The sequence below is a fragment of the Astyanax mexicanus genome, chromosome 18 (assembly GCF_023375975.1).
Source record: "Astyanax mexicanus isolate ESR-SI-001 chromosome 18, AstMex3_surface, whole genome shotgun sequence".
Classification (NCBI taxonomy): domain Eukaryota; kingdom Metazoa; phylum Chordata; class Actinopteri; order Characiformes; family Acestrorhamphidae; genus Astyanax; species Astyanax mexicanus.
The window spans coordinates 40,961,749-40,982,832 of NC_064425.1; the positions used below are offsets into that span (position 1 = coordinate 40,961,749).

The 21,084-nt window shown below is 36.9% G+C and overlaps 2 protein-coding genes and 1 long non-coding RNA gene across 3 annotated transcripts in view; all 3 read right to left on the reverse strand.

Moving 5' to 3' along the window:
* The window catches only part of pkn2a (protein kinase N2a), a 36,940-nt gene extending 26,597 nt beyond the window's left edge, over positions 1 to 10,343 (reverse strand). Inside the window, exons 1-2 of the mRNA XM_022670309.2 lie at positions 10,259 to 10,343; positions 2,814 to 3,114 (exon numbers count right to left, since the gene is read on the reverse strand). Coding sequence (XP_022526030.1) covers positions 2,814 to 3,114; positions 10,259 to 10,279 — 322 coding nt within the window. The 5' untranslated portion in view covers positions 10,280 to 10,343. The remainder of the gene's footprint in view (positions 1 to 2,813; positions 3,115 to 10,258) is intronic.
* A 1,751-nt stretch (positions 10,344 to 12,094) lies between these two features.
* On the reverse strand, positions 12,095 to 16,804 carry lmo4 (LIM domain only 4). Its single transcript, XM_007245088.4, has 4 exons — positions 16,651 to 16,804; positions 14,188 to 14,379; positions 13,873 to 13,969; positions 12,095 to 12,873 (listed from the first exon to the last, which is right to left on the reverse strand). Exons 1-4 carry the CDS (start codon positions 16,671 to 16,673, stop codon positions 12,694 to 12,696), a joined length of 492 nt encoding a protein of 163 aa, XP_007245150.3. The 5' UTR covers positions 16,674 to 16,804; the 3' UTR covers positions 12,095 to 12,693.
* On the reverse strand, positions 14,411 to 15,608 carry LOC125782572 (uncharacterized). The gene is made up of 3 exons (XR_007425286.1): positions 15,318 to 15,608; positions 14,597 to 14,676; positions 14,411 to 14,440 (listed from the first exon to the last, which is right to left on the reverse strand). It is a non-coding gene; the product is annotated as an uncharacterized LOC125782572 (long non-coding RNA).
* Positions 16,805 to 21,084: the final 4,280 nt, after the last annotated feature.

Below are 21,084 nucleotides of genomic sequence, written 5' to 3' on the forward strand. Positions count from 1 at the left end.
TTAAATATCCATTATTAAAAGACAAAATCTTGGAAAGAAGATCATGTGCAATTTATCATGATGTTTTTGTGATTTTAAAATGAAGTTAGAATCAGTATAAAATATAAACTTGTTTTTTTTGTGTTTTTTAATAAAGTTAGTTTTTAATATCTTGGTGTGTTTACCTCCATTTAAGGCCTGTGAGAAGATCAGTTAAAAACAAAATCTGTGAACAGAATCAGAGCTAAACCACAGTTCTGCAGATGAGCTCATCCAGTCATGTTCAGACTAGAACTACCACACACACACACACATACACTCACACACACACTCACACACCAAACCTGTTAGACATCTCCTGATAGAATTTTTTCTCAGTAAAGTAATTACGAACACATAAATCTGATTATAATTATCTATATGAGAAGGCTGCAGACACTACGAGCCCAATATCTGCTCAACATCAGTTCAATTAATTTATTAATATACAGTTAGGCCCAGAAATATTTTGAAAGAGACACAATCTTTTATCATTTGGGCTCTGCATGCCACAAAAGTGTAGTTGCAGTTTGCAGATATGCAGTTTTAATTCAAATGGTTGAACAAAATATCTTATTAAACAAATGGACAAAAATGATCTCAAAAGCTATTTTATGGGATGCGTAGGCTATGGTTCGACAGGTTAGAGCTGTTTGGGCAAAACAAGGACCTACACAATATTAGGCAGGTGGATTTAATGATTTAATAATGGCTAATGACCAGAGTAATAAGTACAAATACTATGTTATGTTACTTAAGTAGAAATGATGGTCACCTATTCTTTACTGGAGTAATTATTTCATTTCAAACGACTTTTTACTTCTATTTCTTACATTTTAAAAATAGCCTGATTACTCCTATTTTATTTCAGCTTGTTTTCATTCCAGCTTCTCATCGTTCATTAAAACCCCCTATCCAGATAAATCTCTCCATCCAGATAGAGTGAATCTGATTGTGATTGGATGTATAGAAGTATAAACACATACCAATCCGACTCCCTATTGGTTTATACTGTGATCCATCACACCTCCACACGTACACCCCCCCCCCCCACTCCAGCAAGAACATAGCAGACGTATGTAGTCTAGTATGAAGATGATCCGTGCAGAGACTCTTCTACTAAAGAGACTTTCATTCTACTAAAATACATTCATTTACAATGGGGCATATATGCAGCTGAAACAGGGAACAGCCTTGTGCATCCCAAATGATATTATCAACATTAACATTTTAATACAGCATTAAATTAATTATGGCTTTTAGAAAAATGTGTTTTGGGGAGGGGGGGGGGGGGGATAGTGCGCTTTATAATGGCTTTATTTTTTCCCCTTACACCACTTTTACTTTTATACTTTAAGCAGGTTTGAATCCAGTACTTTCACACTTTTACTCAAAGAGTAAAAAGCTTGATTTGATTCTTCAACTTCTACAGAAGTATTTTAATCCCTAGTGTCTATACTTCTACCTACAGAGTAATGAATTTCAAATCTTAGTACACCTTTGCTGATCAGTGTATTTTAAAGTTATTGTAGTGTTTTTATGTAAACATGAGCGAACAGTGTCTGGTAAGCTGCATCAGTGTATCATACTGATTGTTTTGTTACTGTCAGTGCTGCCAAGACCCAGCCCTGCCCATGACCCTGCGCTGCTCCTCTGACTGAGCCGAGCTCCGGAGTGTACACATCTTGTGCTGACCTCAGGTCAGAGAGGACAACAGCAGTACACAGCACAGTCCGTGGTGCCACACTCCGGGACATTCCTGTCCTGCTGAGTCACCAAACAAACTTCTCTACACAGGGAACGCTTCAGCAGCAGCGCTCTCCACTCAGCCATGTTTAATAACTGTTTAATAACTGCCAAACCCTGATATACCATCAGACCATAAATCATATAAATCAGGGATTTTTAACTTTTAAACTAGTGCAGGAAATGACCGTAGAGTAACAATGCAAATGGTTGTAGTGTAACTGTGGAAATGGGTGTAGTGTGTAACAATGAAAATGTATGTTGGATAACTGTGGAAATGGGTGTACCATATATTTCGCACTATAAGGCGCACCAGATTATAAGACACATTATGAATAAACATCTATTTTCTGGTCTATTTTCATACATAAGGTGCATTATGCAACACTAGTAAGGAACAGGGGTGTCGCCATGTTTTCCTTCTAATTCAGTTTAGTAAACAAAACTGTAATTATCAAAAACTACTACTGTTAATTTACAGTAAGCTTAGATATCTAGATTTTCACTAAGGCTGGGTGCAGCAGCATTAGCATTAGCAGCTAACCTGACAGTGCTACACTGAGGAACCCTTAGTGTGTGTTCGGTAAACCAGGGCGATACTAGCTAGCAATTTGTCTGAAGGAGCTTGTTTTAATATGGTAAGCATGCAGACTACAGTCCAACATACTTATCTCTGAATGGCAAAGGAGCTGGCGCTTAGTGCAGTTAGTGGCTAATGCTGCTCCAGCAATGCTAGCTGGGGGTCTCGGTGCTGGAGAACTAAACTGAAACTCCTGTATAACGTGTAGCTTTACTGCTCCTTATAACCTGACTGGTAAAATACATAAGGTGCACCAGATTATAAGGCGCAATAACAATTTTTGGAAAAATAAAAGGATTTTAATTGCGTCTTATAGTGCGAAAAAGATGGTAGTGTAACTATGGAAAAGGATGTAGCATAACAATTGGCATGGGTGTAGGGTAATAATAGATCTAAACTTAGCACAAAAATGGAAATAGGTGTAGAGTAACATTGGAAATAAGTTTAGCATAACCTTGGAAATCCCTACCTAAAAGAAGCTCCTCTGGATCTTTGACGACAATGTGGGCATTTAGCTCCTGAAGCTCCTGATGGAGCTCCTCCACCTTCTTGTTGGACTTCTTCAGCATGTTGTCTACGTACGCCAGTCTCTTTTTATCCGTGGTGACTTTCCGCAGGTTCTCCGCCCCCTCCTTTATCTTCAGCTCCTTCCGGATCTCCCGTTTTATTTGCTCTCGGATCTCGTCCAGCTTCTGCTGGACCATGGTGTCTGACAGGTCCAGGCTGTGGCCCAGGCGGAGCTCCGAAACCATGTGATCCCTCAGGTCACCCTGGAGACAGAGAAAATGATTGAAGTCACAGGAATAGTCCAAGAAAAAGTTAGGCCATATACTCAAAGGACTTCAGTAGAGATGCAAAGTTCTTTATTCAACCACTAGAGCCACTCGCTTGTTAGCAGTCGGTCAGGACTGTAGGCACGGCTCGGCCATTCTGCCTTATTTTTCTGTTGTTTGTATGGGTAGAATGTGTAAGACTAACACGCCTCATAGAGGGAAAGACAATAGAACTTTAACACCACTAACAAGATACCCCTCGTCAGAGGGCTTCACAGAATGCTGAACACACAGTGAGTAGCTATTGCGACACAGCAGAGCTAACAAACACAGCTAAAAACTAGCAAACTCTGCAAATTAAATTTATCCAGCAACAAAATTACTTCATCAGCAGAGGGTTTAGCACTGGATAAGCAGCATCTTTTGGTTGTGCTCTAACTAGTTTTACAGTGCAGTTTTGTACATACGTGAAGTCACAGACAAAAGTAGAGTGAACTTCATGTTAAGAAATGGTGCATAGCACGAAAGGATGCATGGCACAACAAAATATTAGGTCATTGTTGTTATTATTGGATTTTAATTATTCACAAATATAGGCTAATTTATGCAGAAAGATAAGCTGATGTTAAGGTCTACCCCTCATTTTTGCAGTATTGGCAAGCAAACAAAACTGTAATTATACTAAAAAATCCCTTTAAAGTCAAATGAGTCTTAGACATTAATCTACGTCGACATGGACATTAATGTTTAGATTTTAGTGTTTGTTTAGAGGCGGCTGAAATTAAAGGCATATTTACTAGGTTTCTCTGGAAAGATTAATGTGGCATCTTCGTTGTCAAGCTGAAAGATATGAGCTGTACAGGTTTAAGATAGTATTGTTAGCTCAGCTAATTTAGCCTTAGCATTTGTTTGTTTTCTAAAAGTGTGGCTGCCTTTCTCTGTGTAAATTTCGCTTACATATAATATGAATAGCTCTACTGAGATACATTTAGGATTAGAGTATCAATATTAAGGTTTACCTAGCTTAAGGTAGCTCAATTTGTAGAATACAAGTACTGAGGTAAATTTTTTAGGTAAAATGTTTCGTTCATGGTGAAAAAATGTTGCCAAATGAATGAAAAATTTTGCAAATTGTTCGTTTTTGGCCAAAATAGTTATTTTCAGTGCATCGCTATTTGTAAATGTTTTGAGCCTATTCTGTCCTATTCTGTCCTATTTTGTAAATCCAGGAACCACAGACAGTCCTTTACACTACACTGCAGTAACTCGAGTCAAGATCTAACAAAGCTCTCACTCTCCATTTCCTACTGTATCTCTCTATCACTCTATCTCACTATCGCTCTATCTCTCTTATCTCACACAGGGCAGAGCAGGTAAATAAATGGACATTAGAGAAACACTGCAGGTCTCCTGAGAGACATTAGGAATAAACAGCAAACAGACTAGAAAAACAGCCGTCAGCGCTGACTCACATTCAGCATTCAGTGAAGTGAAACACTGGAAGTGAGACTAGAGCTGTGCCAGCAATACAATTTGCATATTAGCTTGTTAGTCGTAGCGATGAACTAAATTTATAATATTTTCCAAAAACACCTTTAAATATCAAACATACTGTTTTCATTCATTTAAGTTTCACCATTACATTAATTAAATTGCCTAAATGTAATTACAGAACTACAGTTAAAAAATATTATTTGAATACTTAAGACATGTTTTAATAACCCAGCAGACAAACCAACAAAGCCCAATATAGCTATTAATCTCAACAGTGCAACATTAGTCATACATTTACATAAGTAGTGCTACTCTAAATTTGGCTTAGCAATTCTGTTCCAATCATTAATTTACTTCAACAGTGTTTCTTAGCCATACATTTACCTCAGCAGTGCCATTATTATCATAGATTTATCTCAGCAGTGCTATTCTAATCATGAATTTACTTCAACAGTGTTTTTGGTTATACATTTACCTTAGCAGTGCCATTATTAACATAGATTTATAGATTTACCACAGCAGTGCTATTCTAATCATGACTTTACCTCAATAGTGCTATTCTAGTCATGAATTTACTTCAACAGTGTTTTTGGTTATACATTTACCTCAGCAGTGCCACTATTATCATAGATTTAGCTTAATAGAGCTAATCATGACTTTACTTCAGTAGTGCTACTCTAATCATGAATTTACTTCAACAGTTTTTTTGGCTACACATTAACCTTAGCAGTGCCATTATCATCATAGATTTACCTCAGTAGTGCTACTCTAATCATGACTTTACCTCAGCAGTGCTATTTTAACCATGGCTTCACCTCAGCAGTGCTATTCTAATCATAGATATATCTCAAGAGGGCTATTCTAATCATGTGTTTACCTCATCAGTGCTATTCTAATTATGAATTTACTTCATCAGTGTTTTTTGTCATACATTTCTCTCAGCAGTGCCATTATTATCATAGATTTATCTCAGTAGTAGAGGTGTGCCAAAAAATCGATTCACATAAGAATCTTGATTCTCATTTACTACGATTCAGAATCGATTTAAAATGTCCCAAAATCGATTCTGAGGGGCGGGTTTTGGACTGATTTTGGGCTGGGTATTTTTGTTGGACCTGGCAACCCGCTTGTCCCTTCAAACCGAGGTCTTCCAGACCCACACAGAGCGTAGTAGGTGTTTGAGAATCACCGGTAAGATGGCAGAACAAGCACTATATTACCTTAGATTAACGTGTAGTTTTAATGTTTTATGGCAGAATGCTTCATAACAAGCATAAAAAAGATCGCTAGTAGTTAGTTTCAGTAACTGTTAGCTAGCTAACAAGCTAACTTTCCAGTTCCACCTTAAATAACGCTACAGGTGGCTGCGGGCTGCAGCATTTAAGGCGGAACGGAAAAATAACAATAAGCTAATCAGAGCTCATTTCAGCTCCTCATCACAGAGGAATTAAGGAATGGACAATATGAATTAATTTCTCCACCTCCTGCCCCCTTTCTGAAGAAATACAACGGCCTAAAATTAACTAGTTAATCAGCAGCTGCTCCTGAACTTTAGCGCTCCACTGCTATCATCACATCAGCCCAGCAGCGTCACCTACACACCACCGCTAGTAGCCTGGTAATAAAGCAGTGTTATTTATTATTTATTTATTGTTCATTAACGTCATTGTGATATCCCACCTCTGTCACTGAGGACCCACATTCCTGCACATTTTATTGTTTTTGTAACACATTACTTGCTCCAGGACCAGTGTATATTATGGAGGGGTTTTTTTTTCAATAAGATTCATAAGCCAGAAGCAGAAATTTTTATAATTCAAATCGTTTTGAATCAAAAATCGATTTTGAATCGAATCGTGGCCCCCAAAATCGGAATCGAATCGAATCGTGAGATAGTAATCGATTCCCACCCCTACTCAGTAGTGCTATTCCAATCATGAATTTACTTCAACAGTATTTTAGTCATACATTTACCTCAGCATTGCCATTCTAATCATTGATTTACTTCAGTAGTGCCATTCTAATCATGGCTTTACCTCAGCCGTGCTATTCTAATCATGAATTTCCTTTAATAGCATTTTTAGACATGCAGAGGTTCCATTCGTATCATAGATTTACCTCAGAAATGTTATTCTAATCATAAATAAAAAATCATAAACATAAAATTAAAAAGGTTAACTCAACAACTTAATTATTCTAGCCCTGTAAAGCTAGTATCTTTTAGCTTAAAAATCATCAGTTTGTAAAGCAAAGCAGAATAAACTTTTTATAACACCTGTGATTTCAGAAGAAACAAGTGAACGAGCAGGTGTCCCAATACATTTTACTTTCATAAATTTACATTTACGCTAAGGCATTTTTAGGAAGTGATCCACAGCCTTCTTCATCACTAAACCTTTACACACACCCTTTATCTTTACTATATTATACTAGTATGCAAATCTAATTCAGCATAATAAGCACTGGCTCGTCTGTGCAGTGCTAACGAAGTGCTAATGCTCGCTCTGTGGAGCTAAGCCACTTATCTTCTCTGAACACAAGCACATCTCTGACGGTTTATTGATAACAACGGGTGTCATTCACACACACACTGAGCCTCACACACCCCGGCCTCCACTGTCTAACACTGGACACAGCAGAGCGTCTTCAGCTGAGATGCAGTGTGTCAGCGTTTGTGGCTGATTGAGTCATACAGCTGTGAATTACGGCAGTGTTGAATCAGTAAGACCAACACAAAGCTTTTTACACACACTGATTAATAAACACACTCGCCTAAAAAAATAGCTGCACCCAAGAGGAAGTGTGGGATTACAATGCTATTCTAAAGTAAGGTAGAAGTTAGCAGGAACAATAAATTATTAAATATTTAAATTGATATGCGTAATATTTATTGATCTACACATACAGAAGTAGTGTGTAACGCATGTATAAAACTACAATATGGCAGATGTTTCAGCATGGAGTTGTAGAGGTTCTTAATGGAATTCTGTGATAATACATGCTAAACAGCTCCAATATTCTTACCTAGTTCCTACAGATTTTGCAGTATGGGTGGAGCATTGTACAGTTGGAACACCGCACCAGGGTGTACTCTCAGAAAAGAAAGGGGGACTAAGCGGGCTAAGCGCCACTATGATCGGGAGATCGCTGGTTCGAATCCCAGTCATGCAGCTTGTCATCAGCTGCCAGAGCCCTGAGAGAGCACCATTGGCCCTGCTCTTTCTGGGTGGGTAGATGGCGCTCTTTCCTCTCATCACTACTAGGGAAATTATCACAGAACTCCATTAGGAACCTTTTCAACTCCATGCAAATGTGCCTGTAATGAATGTGCTGTCCACTGTGGGTGGGAATTTTTCTATAGGGTATTTCCAGAACACGTGACACTGTGAACTGAGAAATTTTACCTCACTCCAACATGAGTACGCTGGCCAGTGTTCAACCTCCCTCACAAAATAAGACAAGACCTCACAACTTATACAGGTGTAGGCGTTCCCAGGCCATCCTCTTAGGTAACAAGTGATGATCAATTTTTCCATACTGCTGTTTCATGATTTGGCACAGCAATGTATATTAATTTGTATCATGATAAATATTGTATCGGCAGGCTCCTGCCACTCCACAGTCCTAAGATTTACTGGTGGGTTTGGACAGTAAATAAAAAAGGCTATATTTGTTTTTAGTCATGGAAACCAATGTCTGCTTCCATTCCCCACCACTGCACAGAAAACTGAGTACAGAGTAGGTCTAAGTATCATTCGCTACAGGGAACCATTTCACAACAAACCCACTCTAAACTATGCAGGTGGGGAATTTTTTTGATAAAGATGATCTTAGTATGAATCATAGTTGGCAGGTATAATGGCACAGAGTTTGAGCAGCAAGAGTTTGAGAGCCAGACCTATCCAAAGAAACTCAAACTCAAACATAAAGTGGGATAAATTCTATGAGAATTATTTAATCAGCCCGAAAATTTAGATAAACTTAAGCAATTACGCGTTTTTTTGTTTGTTTTTTGCTTTTGGTTTCTGCCAAAAAGGGTTAAAAAAAGTCAACAAACAGGCTGCTCTACTGAAAACTTCTCACGTGCTGAATAGATCATTTAGATAATCTGGAAAAAAATAGGATCGGAGATAACTCATATAATGCCTAGTATATTTATTTGACTCACAGATAAAACACGAACATTTTGGCTCTTGGGCCTTCTTCAGCGCGCTCACCAAACACCAAAAATCTACATTGTGGTGCATCTCTACAAAATATTTCCTGAGCTGGAAGGATGAACGGAAAAATGATGGTCAATTTTAATTACTTACTTTCTTCAAATGTTTCCTAAAGTAATTTTTCTTTAATTAGTTTAGTAGTTCTTACCATAATATGGATTAGAACATCATTCATATAGAGCTATTGACTGTATACCAACTCTACCTCTTCACAACTTTACAACTGATGCTCTCAAACACATTAATTAACTCGTATTTAACTCGACATTTCTGGGTTGTTTAACACTTTTTTGTTTACTAAATAATTTAATTACTGCCAAAAAATAAATTAGGTATTTACAAACTTTTGACTGGTATGATGACAATAGCATAAATTGATTTACGATCAGAATAACACTGCTAAGATTAATCTATGATTAAAGTAGCAATGTTGATGTAAATAGCAGTGCTAAAGTACATTTATAATTAGAATAGCATTGCATAGTACATTTATGATTAGAATAGCACTACTGAGGTAAATTATTGATCAGAATTGCACTGCTAAGATGAATCTATGGTTAAAGTAGCAATGTTGAGGTAAATGTATGATTTCAAAATATCTTTATTTAATGGCTTAAAGTATTGCAAAACAAAACATTGCAATACAATACAATACTGATTATTTCTTACACCCTTATATCAGTAAATAACAGCATAATACAGAATACAGGCAGCAACAGGAGTACTGCACTGAAGAACAGCACAAAAACAAAGAACAGAAAAAGTAAATATTACTAAATCTCAGCTAGACAGACTCTGTGACATGCTTTAAATAGCGGTAAAAGTCTTAAAACTTTAGTTTTCTCACATTTAGAGCCTGACATAACCAAACCTCGAAGCAGAACAGCTGTTATCTGTGTTTGCAAGCTGTTAGTTAAGTGAGTGTAGTTAGTTTCAGTGAGCATGAACACACCGCACAGCAGCGCCACAGAAACACTAGTTTCGGGAGTTTCTGCCAGTTTTAGACTGTAAATCTCAACAAACTCCCACTTTTAGGACACGAACAGGAGTGGAGACATGTCTATAAGAGGTGAACAGATTTCTGAGGGCTGTAGTTTGAGTTTTAGCGCGGTAGAAGTGCAGTAAACTCAGTAAACAGAGTAAACACACAGAGAGAGAGAGAGAGTGAACAGCAGCGCTGAGGGCGAGCGGATCCAGCCCGCTGTTCTCCAGGCCACGGTCCGTCCCCAGCTCTCCCTCCCGCAGATCAGCCCCCAGACCCCGCACTGCTCCCGGCCCCAGCGCCGCGGCCCGCAGCGGGGTGAGGAGCGCGTGCGGAGATCCCGCGGCTCTAAACTCCCGCACACATTCCCCGCGCGCGCTCCCACACCCGCACACTCCCGCGCGCGCCCGCCTTTCCCCAACAAACAGCTGCAAACTTTCCCTACCTGCACGGGATCCGCCGCCATCTTGGATCTAAACTTTGAATCAGAGCGTGCGGGGAGAGGGGGGCGCGCGCGCACACACGCGCACACACGCGAGTGTGAGTGTGTGTAATCCCAGTTCAGTGGAGTGATAGAAATCAGTACAGTTTTATCCAAGAATAGGATTACACACACACACACACACACAAACAAACACACACACACACACACACACACACACACACACACACACACACACACACACACACACACACACACACACACACACACACACTCACACTCAGATGTGTATAGATTGGAGGAACCTTTAGAAAGAAAAATGAAGTTTATTATATTATAAAGTAGATAGATGGATACTAGATGAAAAGTTGTTTATATATAGATGAGTTGATAGATTTATGGATGGATGAGTGGGTGGATGAAAAGATGAAAGGATGGATGGATGAATAGATACAAAGATGGGTGGGTGCATTGATGGATGAGTTGATGGACGGATAGATGCATGGATGAGTGGGCAGATGAATGGATGGATGGGTGGATGGATAGATGCAAGGATGAATAGGTACAGAGATGGGTGAGTGCACTGATAGATGGGTTAATGGATGGATGGGTAGGCATAGAAATGGGTGAGTGCAATGAGTAAATGGATGAAATTGATAGCTGGGTGAGTGGGTAGTTGGAAGGATGGGTGGTGCATTGACAGATGGTTAGATGGATGAGTTGATAGATATATGGATGGGTACAGAGATGGGTGGGGCATTGGTAGATGGGTTAATCGATGCATGTATGAGTGGGCAGATGAATAGATGGATGGATGGATGGATATAGAGGGGTGGATGCACTGATAGATCAATACGTAAATGGATGAAATGAATAGCTGGGAGGAAAAATGAGAGACTGGGCAAATTAGTAAATTAATTATTTTAATAGATAGATCAGTGGATGGATATATGGAATATGTACAGAGATGGGTGGGGGAATTGATAGATGAGTTGATGCATGGATGAGTGGGAGGATGAATTGATGAATTAATGGATAGATAGATGGTGCAATGGTACATCCATTAGTGAATGGATGAAATGGATTGCTGGATGGCTGGATGGATGGGGGGTTGATGAGTTGGATGTTGGATGGTTAGGCTCAAAGATATGTGTGGGCACTGATAGGTGGGTCGATGGATGAATGCATGGAGGAACATAAAACACTGCAGTGCAAATCAGACTCAGAGCAGATCACTGGTGTAGAACAGAGTAAAAACACACACACACACACACTGCTGTCTATAATCAGTAATCCGTCAGCAAAGTAAAGAATAGCTGAGGAAGAGGAGCGGATAAGCATATGTGGCTTAAGTAAGGTCACAGAGAGATGATCCATATTACAGTGTGTGTGTGTTTGGGGGGGGGGGATTAGGGGGGATGTGGATAGTGTGGATAGAGTGCATAAGTACCTATTCTACCAAACACGTCAATATTACCTTTACCTAACACACACTGAGATTCATTACGGAATAAAAATAATAGAATCATCATAAATGAGCAGGTAAATAGATAGGTAGGTGGGTGGACAAATGAATGAATGAATGAATGAATGAATGAATGAATGAACAGATGAATTAATAAACAAAATCCATATAACAAAAATCACTTTATATATTCATGATATCTCTGTTTCTTTAACTCCACAGTGAGCTGCAGTTACACCTTCATCCAGCAGAGGGATGTATTTCATTATTTCAATAGAATGACATGACCATGATAAAAAGATTCAGAACCGTTATCTTCATCATCATCATCTTCATCATTAGCAGCAGAACATCAGTGCACTGGGGGGAACAGATCACTGTTCTAACCATGTTTATTATACATAGCATTTTACAAAACCACTACCATATAAGATATTACAAATATGAAGTTATTACAAGTAATAGAATAATAGGAATATTTTCCAAAACTCTTTAGAATTAATAATATCAGAAGCAAATCTCAAGTACAAATAAAACTCATATCAATGATGAACAAGCTTATATTTACAACAGTTGTGGTATAATACAGTTGTATACAGGAAATCTGCAGGTATGGGGAAATAAATAAAACCTTAGAGACAAAATTAAGACCATATTTACTTTGAGGAAATGGCCAAAAACCCACAACACCAATATTAAATTTACAGTCTTCACTTCATTTTCTGACAACGCAACATATCAAACAATTTGCATACATAAATGGAACTGTTCATACACTGAAAATAGCATGCAAATTCACTGTTGTGTAACCCTCCTACCTACACAACTGTCTCCACTAATATATATATTATAGTACAGTATAAAAAATAATAATAATTTAACTGTTGATAGGAGTCACAGGGTTTTCCAATAACGTGTCACAGAAATACAAAAGTAATATAAATAATATTTACAGATTTATATAATGTGGGATCTATCTCTCTATTAACTGATCCCTCTGATCAGCTGATCCGTCCTGAACTGAACTGTGGAGGCGTGTCCTGCTGGATTCAGACCCGGTGAGTTTCTCCTGATCACAGAACAGCGTTCCATTCTCACAGTGAAACCGATCACCAGGAACCAGCTGCTTCCAGCACACAGAGCAAACAAAGCACTGCGAGAGAAAACAGTACACCATCAGTACACACACTCACACACTGGCCACTTTACCAGAAACACATGCTTTATATTACCATTCACTGGCCATTTTACTAGAAACACCTACATTACTGGCCACTTTATTAAAATACCTATATTACTGGACACTTTAGTAGAAACACCTCTTAATCTTGTGCTTCCACTCACTGGCCATTTTATAAGAAACACCTGGCCACTTTAGTAGAAACACCTGAATTACTGACCACTTTATTGGAAACACCAACCTTACTGGCCACTTTATTAGAAACACATATATCACTGGGCACTTTAATATAAACACCCTTCATTACTGGACACTTTATTAGAAACACCTTCATTACTGGCCACTAGAAACACCTCTTAATCTTGTGCCTCCACTCACTGGCCACTTTATTAGAAACACCTAAATCACTGGCCACTTTATTAGAAACACCTTCATTACTGGCCACTTTATTAGAAACACCTACATTACTCGACACTTTATTAGAAACACCTTCATTACTGGCCACATTATTAGAAACACCTACATTACTGGACACTTTATTAGAAACACCTTCATTACTGGCCACTAGAAACACCTCTTAATCTTGTGCCTCCACTCACTGGCCACTTTAGTAGAAACACCTGCTTATCTTGTGCTTTCACTCACTGGCCACTTTATTAGAAACACCTAGATTACTGGCCACTTTAGTAGAAACACCTTCATTACTGGCCACTTTATTAGAAACACCTATATTACTATGGAGTAGGTTTACTGTCAAAAATACTTGTAAATGCTCATCTAATTACTGGCCACTTTGTTAGAAACACCTCTAAATCTTGTGATTCCACTCACTGGCCACTTTATCAAAAACACCTACATTATTGGCCACTTTATTAGTAACACCTCTTAATCTTGTGCTTCTACTCACCGGCCACTTTATTAGAAACTTTACTTTTAAAAATGTCTTAAATAAATGATGCAATAAATAAATACCCTGATATGGAACATGTAGCTTTTTGCTTTCATCACCATTTCTCCAGCAGGGATGGAGCTCCTGCAGCCTCTACACACTCCACCCGTACCAAACAACCTGCAATGCAAAACACCTCAAGTACAGCTTCTAAACATGGTGGAGGTAAATTCATCGACAACTCGCAGTGAGAGCTAGCCAGACTAAAGTATAGCTTCTAAACATGGTGGAGGTAGTTTTATGTTTCACATACTGTTACTGTAAGAACTGTATTATGGTCTGATTCAAACATTATAGACTAGTATTGAATTAATAGTAAGTATATGTGAGTGTATAACCTGAGGTAATCACTCCGGCAGAGGATCATGCCACTTCTGGTGAAGCAGGAGGTGCCAATCTGTGCCAGCGGGGTAAAGCAGCAGGAGCACGTGAGGCAGCGGCAGTGCCAGTATCCATCCAGAGCGAAGAGCAGAAACTGATCAGAAATCTGCTGCCCACATCCCACACACTGCTTTAACACGAGAGAGCCTCTATATAACATTAGAACAAACCCAAATAAACATAAAGTCAGTGATCAGTGAGAGTGTCTACCTGTAATTAACTCTATATAACATTAGAATATTAAACCCAAATAAACACTAATAAAGTCAGTGATCAGTGAGTGTCTACCTGTAATTAACTCTATATAACATTAGAATATTAAACCCAAATAAACATTAATAAAGTCAGTGATCAGTGAGTGTCTACCTGTAATTAACTCTATATAACATTAGAATATTAAACCCAAATAAACATTAATAAAGTCAGTGATCAGTGAGAGTGTCTACCTGTAACAAATTCTATATAACATTAGAATACTAAACCCAAATAAACATTAATAAAGTCAGTGTTCAGTGAGAGTGTCTACCTGTAATTAACTCTATATAACATTAGAATACTAAACCCAAATAAACATTAATAAAGTCAGTGATCAGTGAGAGTGTCTACCTGTAACAAATTCTATATAACATTAGAATACTATACCAAATAAACATAAAGTCAGTGTCCGTGATCAGTGAGAGTGTCTACCTGTAATTAACTCTATATAACATTAGGATACTAAACCCAAATAAACATTAATAAAGTCAGTGATCAGTGAGAGTGTCTACCTGTAATTAACTCTATATAACATTAGAGTACTAAACCCAAATAAACATAAAGTCAGTGTTCAGAAAGAGTATCTACCTGTAATTAACTCTCTATATATTATTAGAATACTATACCCAAATAAACATAAAGTCAGTGTCCGTGATCAGTGAGAGTGTCTACCTGTAATTAACTCTATATAACATTAGAATACTAAACCCAAATAAACATTAATAAAGTGATTGTTCAGTGAGAGTATCTACCTGTAATTAACTCTATATAACATTAGAATACTAAACCAAAATAAACACTAATAAAGTCAGTGTTCAGTGAGAGTGTCTACCTGTAATTAACTCTATATAACATTAGAATACTAAACCCAAATAAACATTAATAAAGTCAGTGATCAGTGAGAGTGTCTACCTGTAACAAATTCTATATAACATTAGAATACTATACCCAAATAAACATAAAGTCAGTGTCCGTGATCAGTGAGAGTGTCTACCTGTAATTAACTCTATATAACATTAGAATACTAAACCCAAATAAACATTAATAAAGTCAGTGTCCAGTGAGAGTATCTACCTGTAATTAACTCTATATAACATTAGAATACTAAACCCAAATAAACATTAATAAAGTGATTGTTCAGTGAGAGTGTCTACCTGTAATAAACGATATATAACATTAGAATACTAAACCTAAACAAACAAAGTCAGTGTTCAGTGAGAGTGTCTACCTGTAATAAACTATATATAACATTAGAATACTAAACCCAAACAAACAAAGTCAGTGATCAGTGAGAGTGTCTACCTGTAATTAACTCTACATAACAATAGAATAAAATTCTAAACCCAAATAAACATTAATAAAGTCAGTGTTCAGTAAGAGTGTGTACCTGCAATAAACTCTATATAACATTAGAATACAAAACCCAAATAAACAAAGTCAGTGATCAGAATTAGCTTGTGCCAGTATCCTGTTTTATTGATCAGTTTGTTTATATATAGATTACGCTAAATATGTATATGTGTTTACTAAATTCACTTATTGGAAAAGTGTGCCTGAATATAAATGTAAAATTATTTAGTTTTAACCCTTTAATCTCGGTAGTTTTACAATAGATAATGAAGCTCAGTAGTAATAATTAATATCTAGATAATAATCCTGAAGTTTAAGGCAGTCCTGATGAGAGCCAGTTTTATCATCAACGTTTTTGATGGTCTTGTGGATGTTTTTTGATTTTTAAAGTTCTTAAAATTTCACTTAGTTGCGTAGTTCTTCTCATAATATGGATTAGAGCATTACTCAAATAGAGCTCTTCACTGTATACCTGTAACTCTACCTCTTCACTACTTTACAACTGATGCTCTAAAAACACATTAAGAGGCAAGAAACTCAGATAATTACCTCTTGATGAGTTCAGCACAGCTGTTAACTGAAAGCCTGAATTCCAGGTGACTCTACCTCATAAAAATGACTAAGACAGTGCAGCCAAGATCTAAAATATAAAACATATTCTGGTTTGTTTAACACTTTTTGTCTGGGAAATAATTCCGTATGTTTTTTAGTTTGGATGAGTTTAATATTAATCTACAATGGAGAACATTTTAAAACTTTTTACATTGCACTGAAACATGTACATTAATATATTATATTATATACCAAGTACTCACCTCTTCTGCAGATCTCCGGTCATTTGAGTCCTGAGTTCTGAGACGGTTGAGAGGTCAGAAGATCATCAGCTGCAGAAAAACACAGAGCTGTGGAGAAAAGCTTTTCTCTATGTAATACTTATATAATACATAACACTCGTGTGTGTGTGTGTGTGTGTGTAGAACAGCGCTGTACATCACTCTATCAGCTGTCTTTTTAAGTATCCTCACTCAAATGACATCACTGCAGCTTCAGCCAATCCAGATTCAGCTTTTGTGTGATGTTATACAGTATTATGTGCTGTAAATTCACTGTATGAAACTGTTGCTGGCTCTAAAACACCTGATCCTGTCCAGCAGCTTTAATTGAGCTGGATCACGTGTGTTAGGGTCCAGAATACCTGAGGGTCCTCAAAACTGGACTTTAAAAAATACACACAGGTTTAGGCAATAGACCTTAAATGTCAAATCTATTATTTCAGTTAAATACACAGTAAATACAGTAAAACACAGTAAAGTAAATAAATACACAGTATAAATACACAGTAAATACAGTAAAGTATTAGTTTAGATGTAAAGATTGAAGTCAGAGAGTGGTTTGTTAGTGTTTTCCCGGAAAATCTTACAGCACTTCATGCTTCTCTCTGCTGACAACTTTTATATAGGTGCGGATTTCATTTTCCAGCAGGATTTGGCACACTGCCCACACTGCTAAAAGTACCAATTGGTTTTTATATTATTCTAATTTTCTAAAACACTGATTTTTGGGTTTTCATTGGCTGTATTGTTGATAAACGCTTAAAACAGATCACTCTGTGTTTAATACATCTATATAATATATGAGTTTCACTTTTTGAACAGAATATCTGAAATAAAGTACCGGTAACTCTCTTTCAATGATATTCTAATATTTTGAGATGCACTATATACCCTATATACTGAGTATACTATAAAATAAATGTTTTAATATATAAATAGGGAAATTGACATCTTTTTTTTTTATTAGTATTATTATGGTAATTGCTTTCACTATGTGGTCCATACTACATACATGCTGCCTGGTTTTCATTTCATCCCTTTCTTGTCAACTCTCAACAACTGACATGTTCATTAAATATTCAAGTGAGGCCTAATTGGCCATGAAAAGACAGAAAGGGCCCATCTGAGTGAGCTCTTCATTTACTGACAACTCAAACAGCCTTTATCTCTGAGGGAGAAGCTCCAGAAGACGTGGAACCACGGACAATAAGCGTCCGGCGGCCTTTCGTTACAGAGCTAATTAGAAAAATTATCTCTCTGAAAGGGCCCTCAGTATCTGTTCCCATCATGCAGTGTGTTCACATGCTCAGTGACAGCAGGGAGATGACAAAGAGGCAGATGAGTAAATGAATTATGGATTATTTACATTATTAACTCTAATATTACAGTGATCTGAGTCTCTGATCACATTTCCAGGTCAGAGCTGTCACTTTATAAAACTGAAAATCCTTTTTACAATGTTTTAGCATTGAGGATTCCACGCAATGAAGGGTTTTAGGTGTTATTTTCAGAGGTGGAAAAAGTACTGAAAATTTGTAATTAAGTAAAAGTACCTTTACTTTGCTAAAATTCTACTCAAGTAAAAGTAAAAGTACCCATCTAAAAATCTACTTGAGTAAAAGTAAAAAAGTACTCAATTTAAAATGTACTTTGAGTAAGTTACAAAGTTACTTTTATTTATTTGATGTAAAAAAAAAATCATAAATTAAATAATTATTAAATTAAATAATTTGGACCTTTCAGGCAGTATTTGTTCAGACCACCTCATAAATCATTTTCAAACACAAGTGGCATAGGTTTCTATGAAAAAAAAAAGTATTTTTATAGTTTCACTGTTCATTATTAATATTGAATTTGCCATTGCTATGCTATGCTATTTTTACATTTTACACTTTTAGTATTCTTTACCTAATTTGAACATACTTTTAATGCTCTTAAGTATACTTCCTTTTTTTTTAAAACAAGGGTTGGTCTGCACTCTCACTTTTACGAACGTCCTGGTGTGGACCGAGTCCAAATAGCATTTAAAACATTAATATATCTAATTTGATTGCTCACCTCATGCTGACTCTCCTGCAGCAGTACAGGGGTTAAAATAAACTGTAGTAGGTTTGGCTTATCTCAGCGGTAAACAGAGCAAACAGAGCTAAGTTCCAGTACTGTAATATGATGTAAGTGTAAATGGTTAAATTATAAGAAAAATACATGAAATGCACTTTTACTTTTGAGAATAATACTTACTGGACAAACTGGGAATCCAGATTAAAATCCGCACTGTTTTGGTTATTTAAGATGAACTGTAAACTCAATGAAGGCAGTCTGAGACAGGGACAGGAGGCAGGTCTAACAAATGAGTAGGCATGTCTGGCTCCACCCCCGGTAGCACATTTTTTTCAACAGTGAAATTTTTGGCTTAATTTTCACATTAATTTTCACATTAATTTCACATTAATGGGGACCACATTTTGTTCATTTTTTTCCTACTGTTTCAACTCTTTAATATGCTAAACTAAAACCTGCTGCATCAGCACTTAGAACACTGCAGTTCATCTAAATCCCTGTTGAAAAAAATCTAGGAATCTAGAAAAAAATCTAGAAAATGTGCACTTACTGTATTAACAGAAATAAAATAAAAAATGAAATACACAATCATGTTTTTCTTCACATGTTCATGTTCTCTTGCACACAGTGCAGAGCAGTAGTCATCTTTAGTCTTTCACACACAAAAAAAACAAAAACCCAAATAAAAAACAGGGAACTGAAAACTTCCCACTCAGCATCATAAAGTACAGCTGAAAAACTAATACAAAAAAACAAACAGCAAATCAATAAAAACAGGAACAATCCATAGAATAAGTTCATTACTTACAGAACAATGTTCTTCACAAAGCAGAGACCTCGAGGGTTAAACAGGATGTCACGATCCAATATTTTATTATTTAAAACCAGACTATAATCCTATGTTTATGTATATATATATGTCTGTCATTATTAGTATCGTGATGGCGGCGCTCAGAGCTGAAACAGTGGTTTTGAATATGCTTCTTGTGCACTTTTTATGCTATTAATGTCTAGTTTTAAATTTTAGAGCTCTTCGATTCTAGCAAGGAGGTGTGAAGCTACTTTGAGCCTGGAAAACAGTGTAAAAAGCAATTTATCGGGGCTAAATATGCCCCAAAGCGGCTATTGTAAAGTGCTGTGCAAAAAGAACATTTCTGGATCTCGAAATGCTGTGGGAGAGCGGAGGTGTGCTATTTAACAAAGATAAGTACTTTTTAGCATATTTTGCTACACCAAAAGGCAATTTTATACTAGAGTTTTCCTTTAACCCTTATTTATAAACTAAAATAAATAAAAGGAATCCGAGGAGAATCTTTTACACTCATGCTGCTGCAGGGAACTCATAACTAACATACTACAAACCAATTAATATGAATATATAAGTATAGAGAGACTCCGCCCATGTAACTGATTATTAAAGCATGCAGTAAAGTTCTTTAGACCCCTCATTAAACTGCAGTGTGAAACCAAAACTAAAAGGACCAGATTTATACCATATAACCTCCAGAAGGGGGAGCTCAAGACACATGAAGTGAACAGGTGTATTCAGGTTTGTATTGATAAAGTATGCCACTAAAATAGTGGTTTGACTTTTAGCAGATATAAAGACGCAAAGACCAGATCGGATATTTATCAGATGACATTCATAATTAGGGTACTTAAATCATATCAAGGAGGAAAAATTGGATCGTGACATCCCTTTTAAACATGATTAATCCACTCAAGGGTAATAAAAGGATGTGGTGTCTAAAATGCAGCAGCACTTTTTACAGATTTAAAACCACCTCTTAAAAATGAAGGTTCTTAAATGGTTCTAGTTTGGATGGATCATCCTAAAAAACTGTTAGTAGTACCCAGATCTATTAATATAATTCTATTTTATGTAAGGGTAAACATTAAAAATTTTATTTCACACTCTAATTTACAAAAATTGTTCCTTGTATTGTCCTTGCCTCATCTTTAGAAAACCAAAAGCGTTGCTCTGCAGAACCCGTTTTAGCACCTTTACTTTTAAGAGTGTGGTGAAATGAGGTTGTGGGTTTTGGACGAAGGCGTGAAGAAGGCTTCAGTCACCCGAAGCTCTGTTTAGTGTGGAAGCACAGACAGCTTCTTCTGCCAACCCCAAGTTCACTACTGGGCACAGTTCAGCAAACAAAACAGTTCACCCAAACGCTAACATTGCTAATCATGAATAAAATTTACCAAAAACGAATAATGTTAAACTCACAAGTTCAAAAATAGCTAATTTGCTAGCTATCTGTTAGCTAAATGTTAGAATATGCTAACAAAGAATAGGCACTTCCCTACATTACTGTTTCCTCTCATTCAGATGCTAACTTGCCTCTGCTAGCTTAA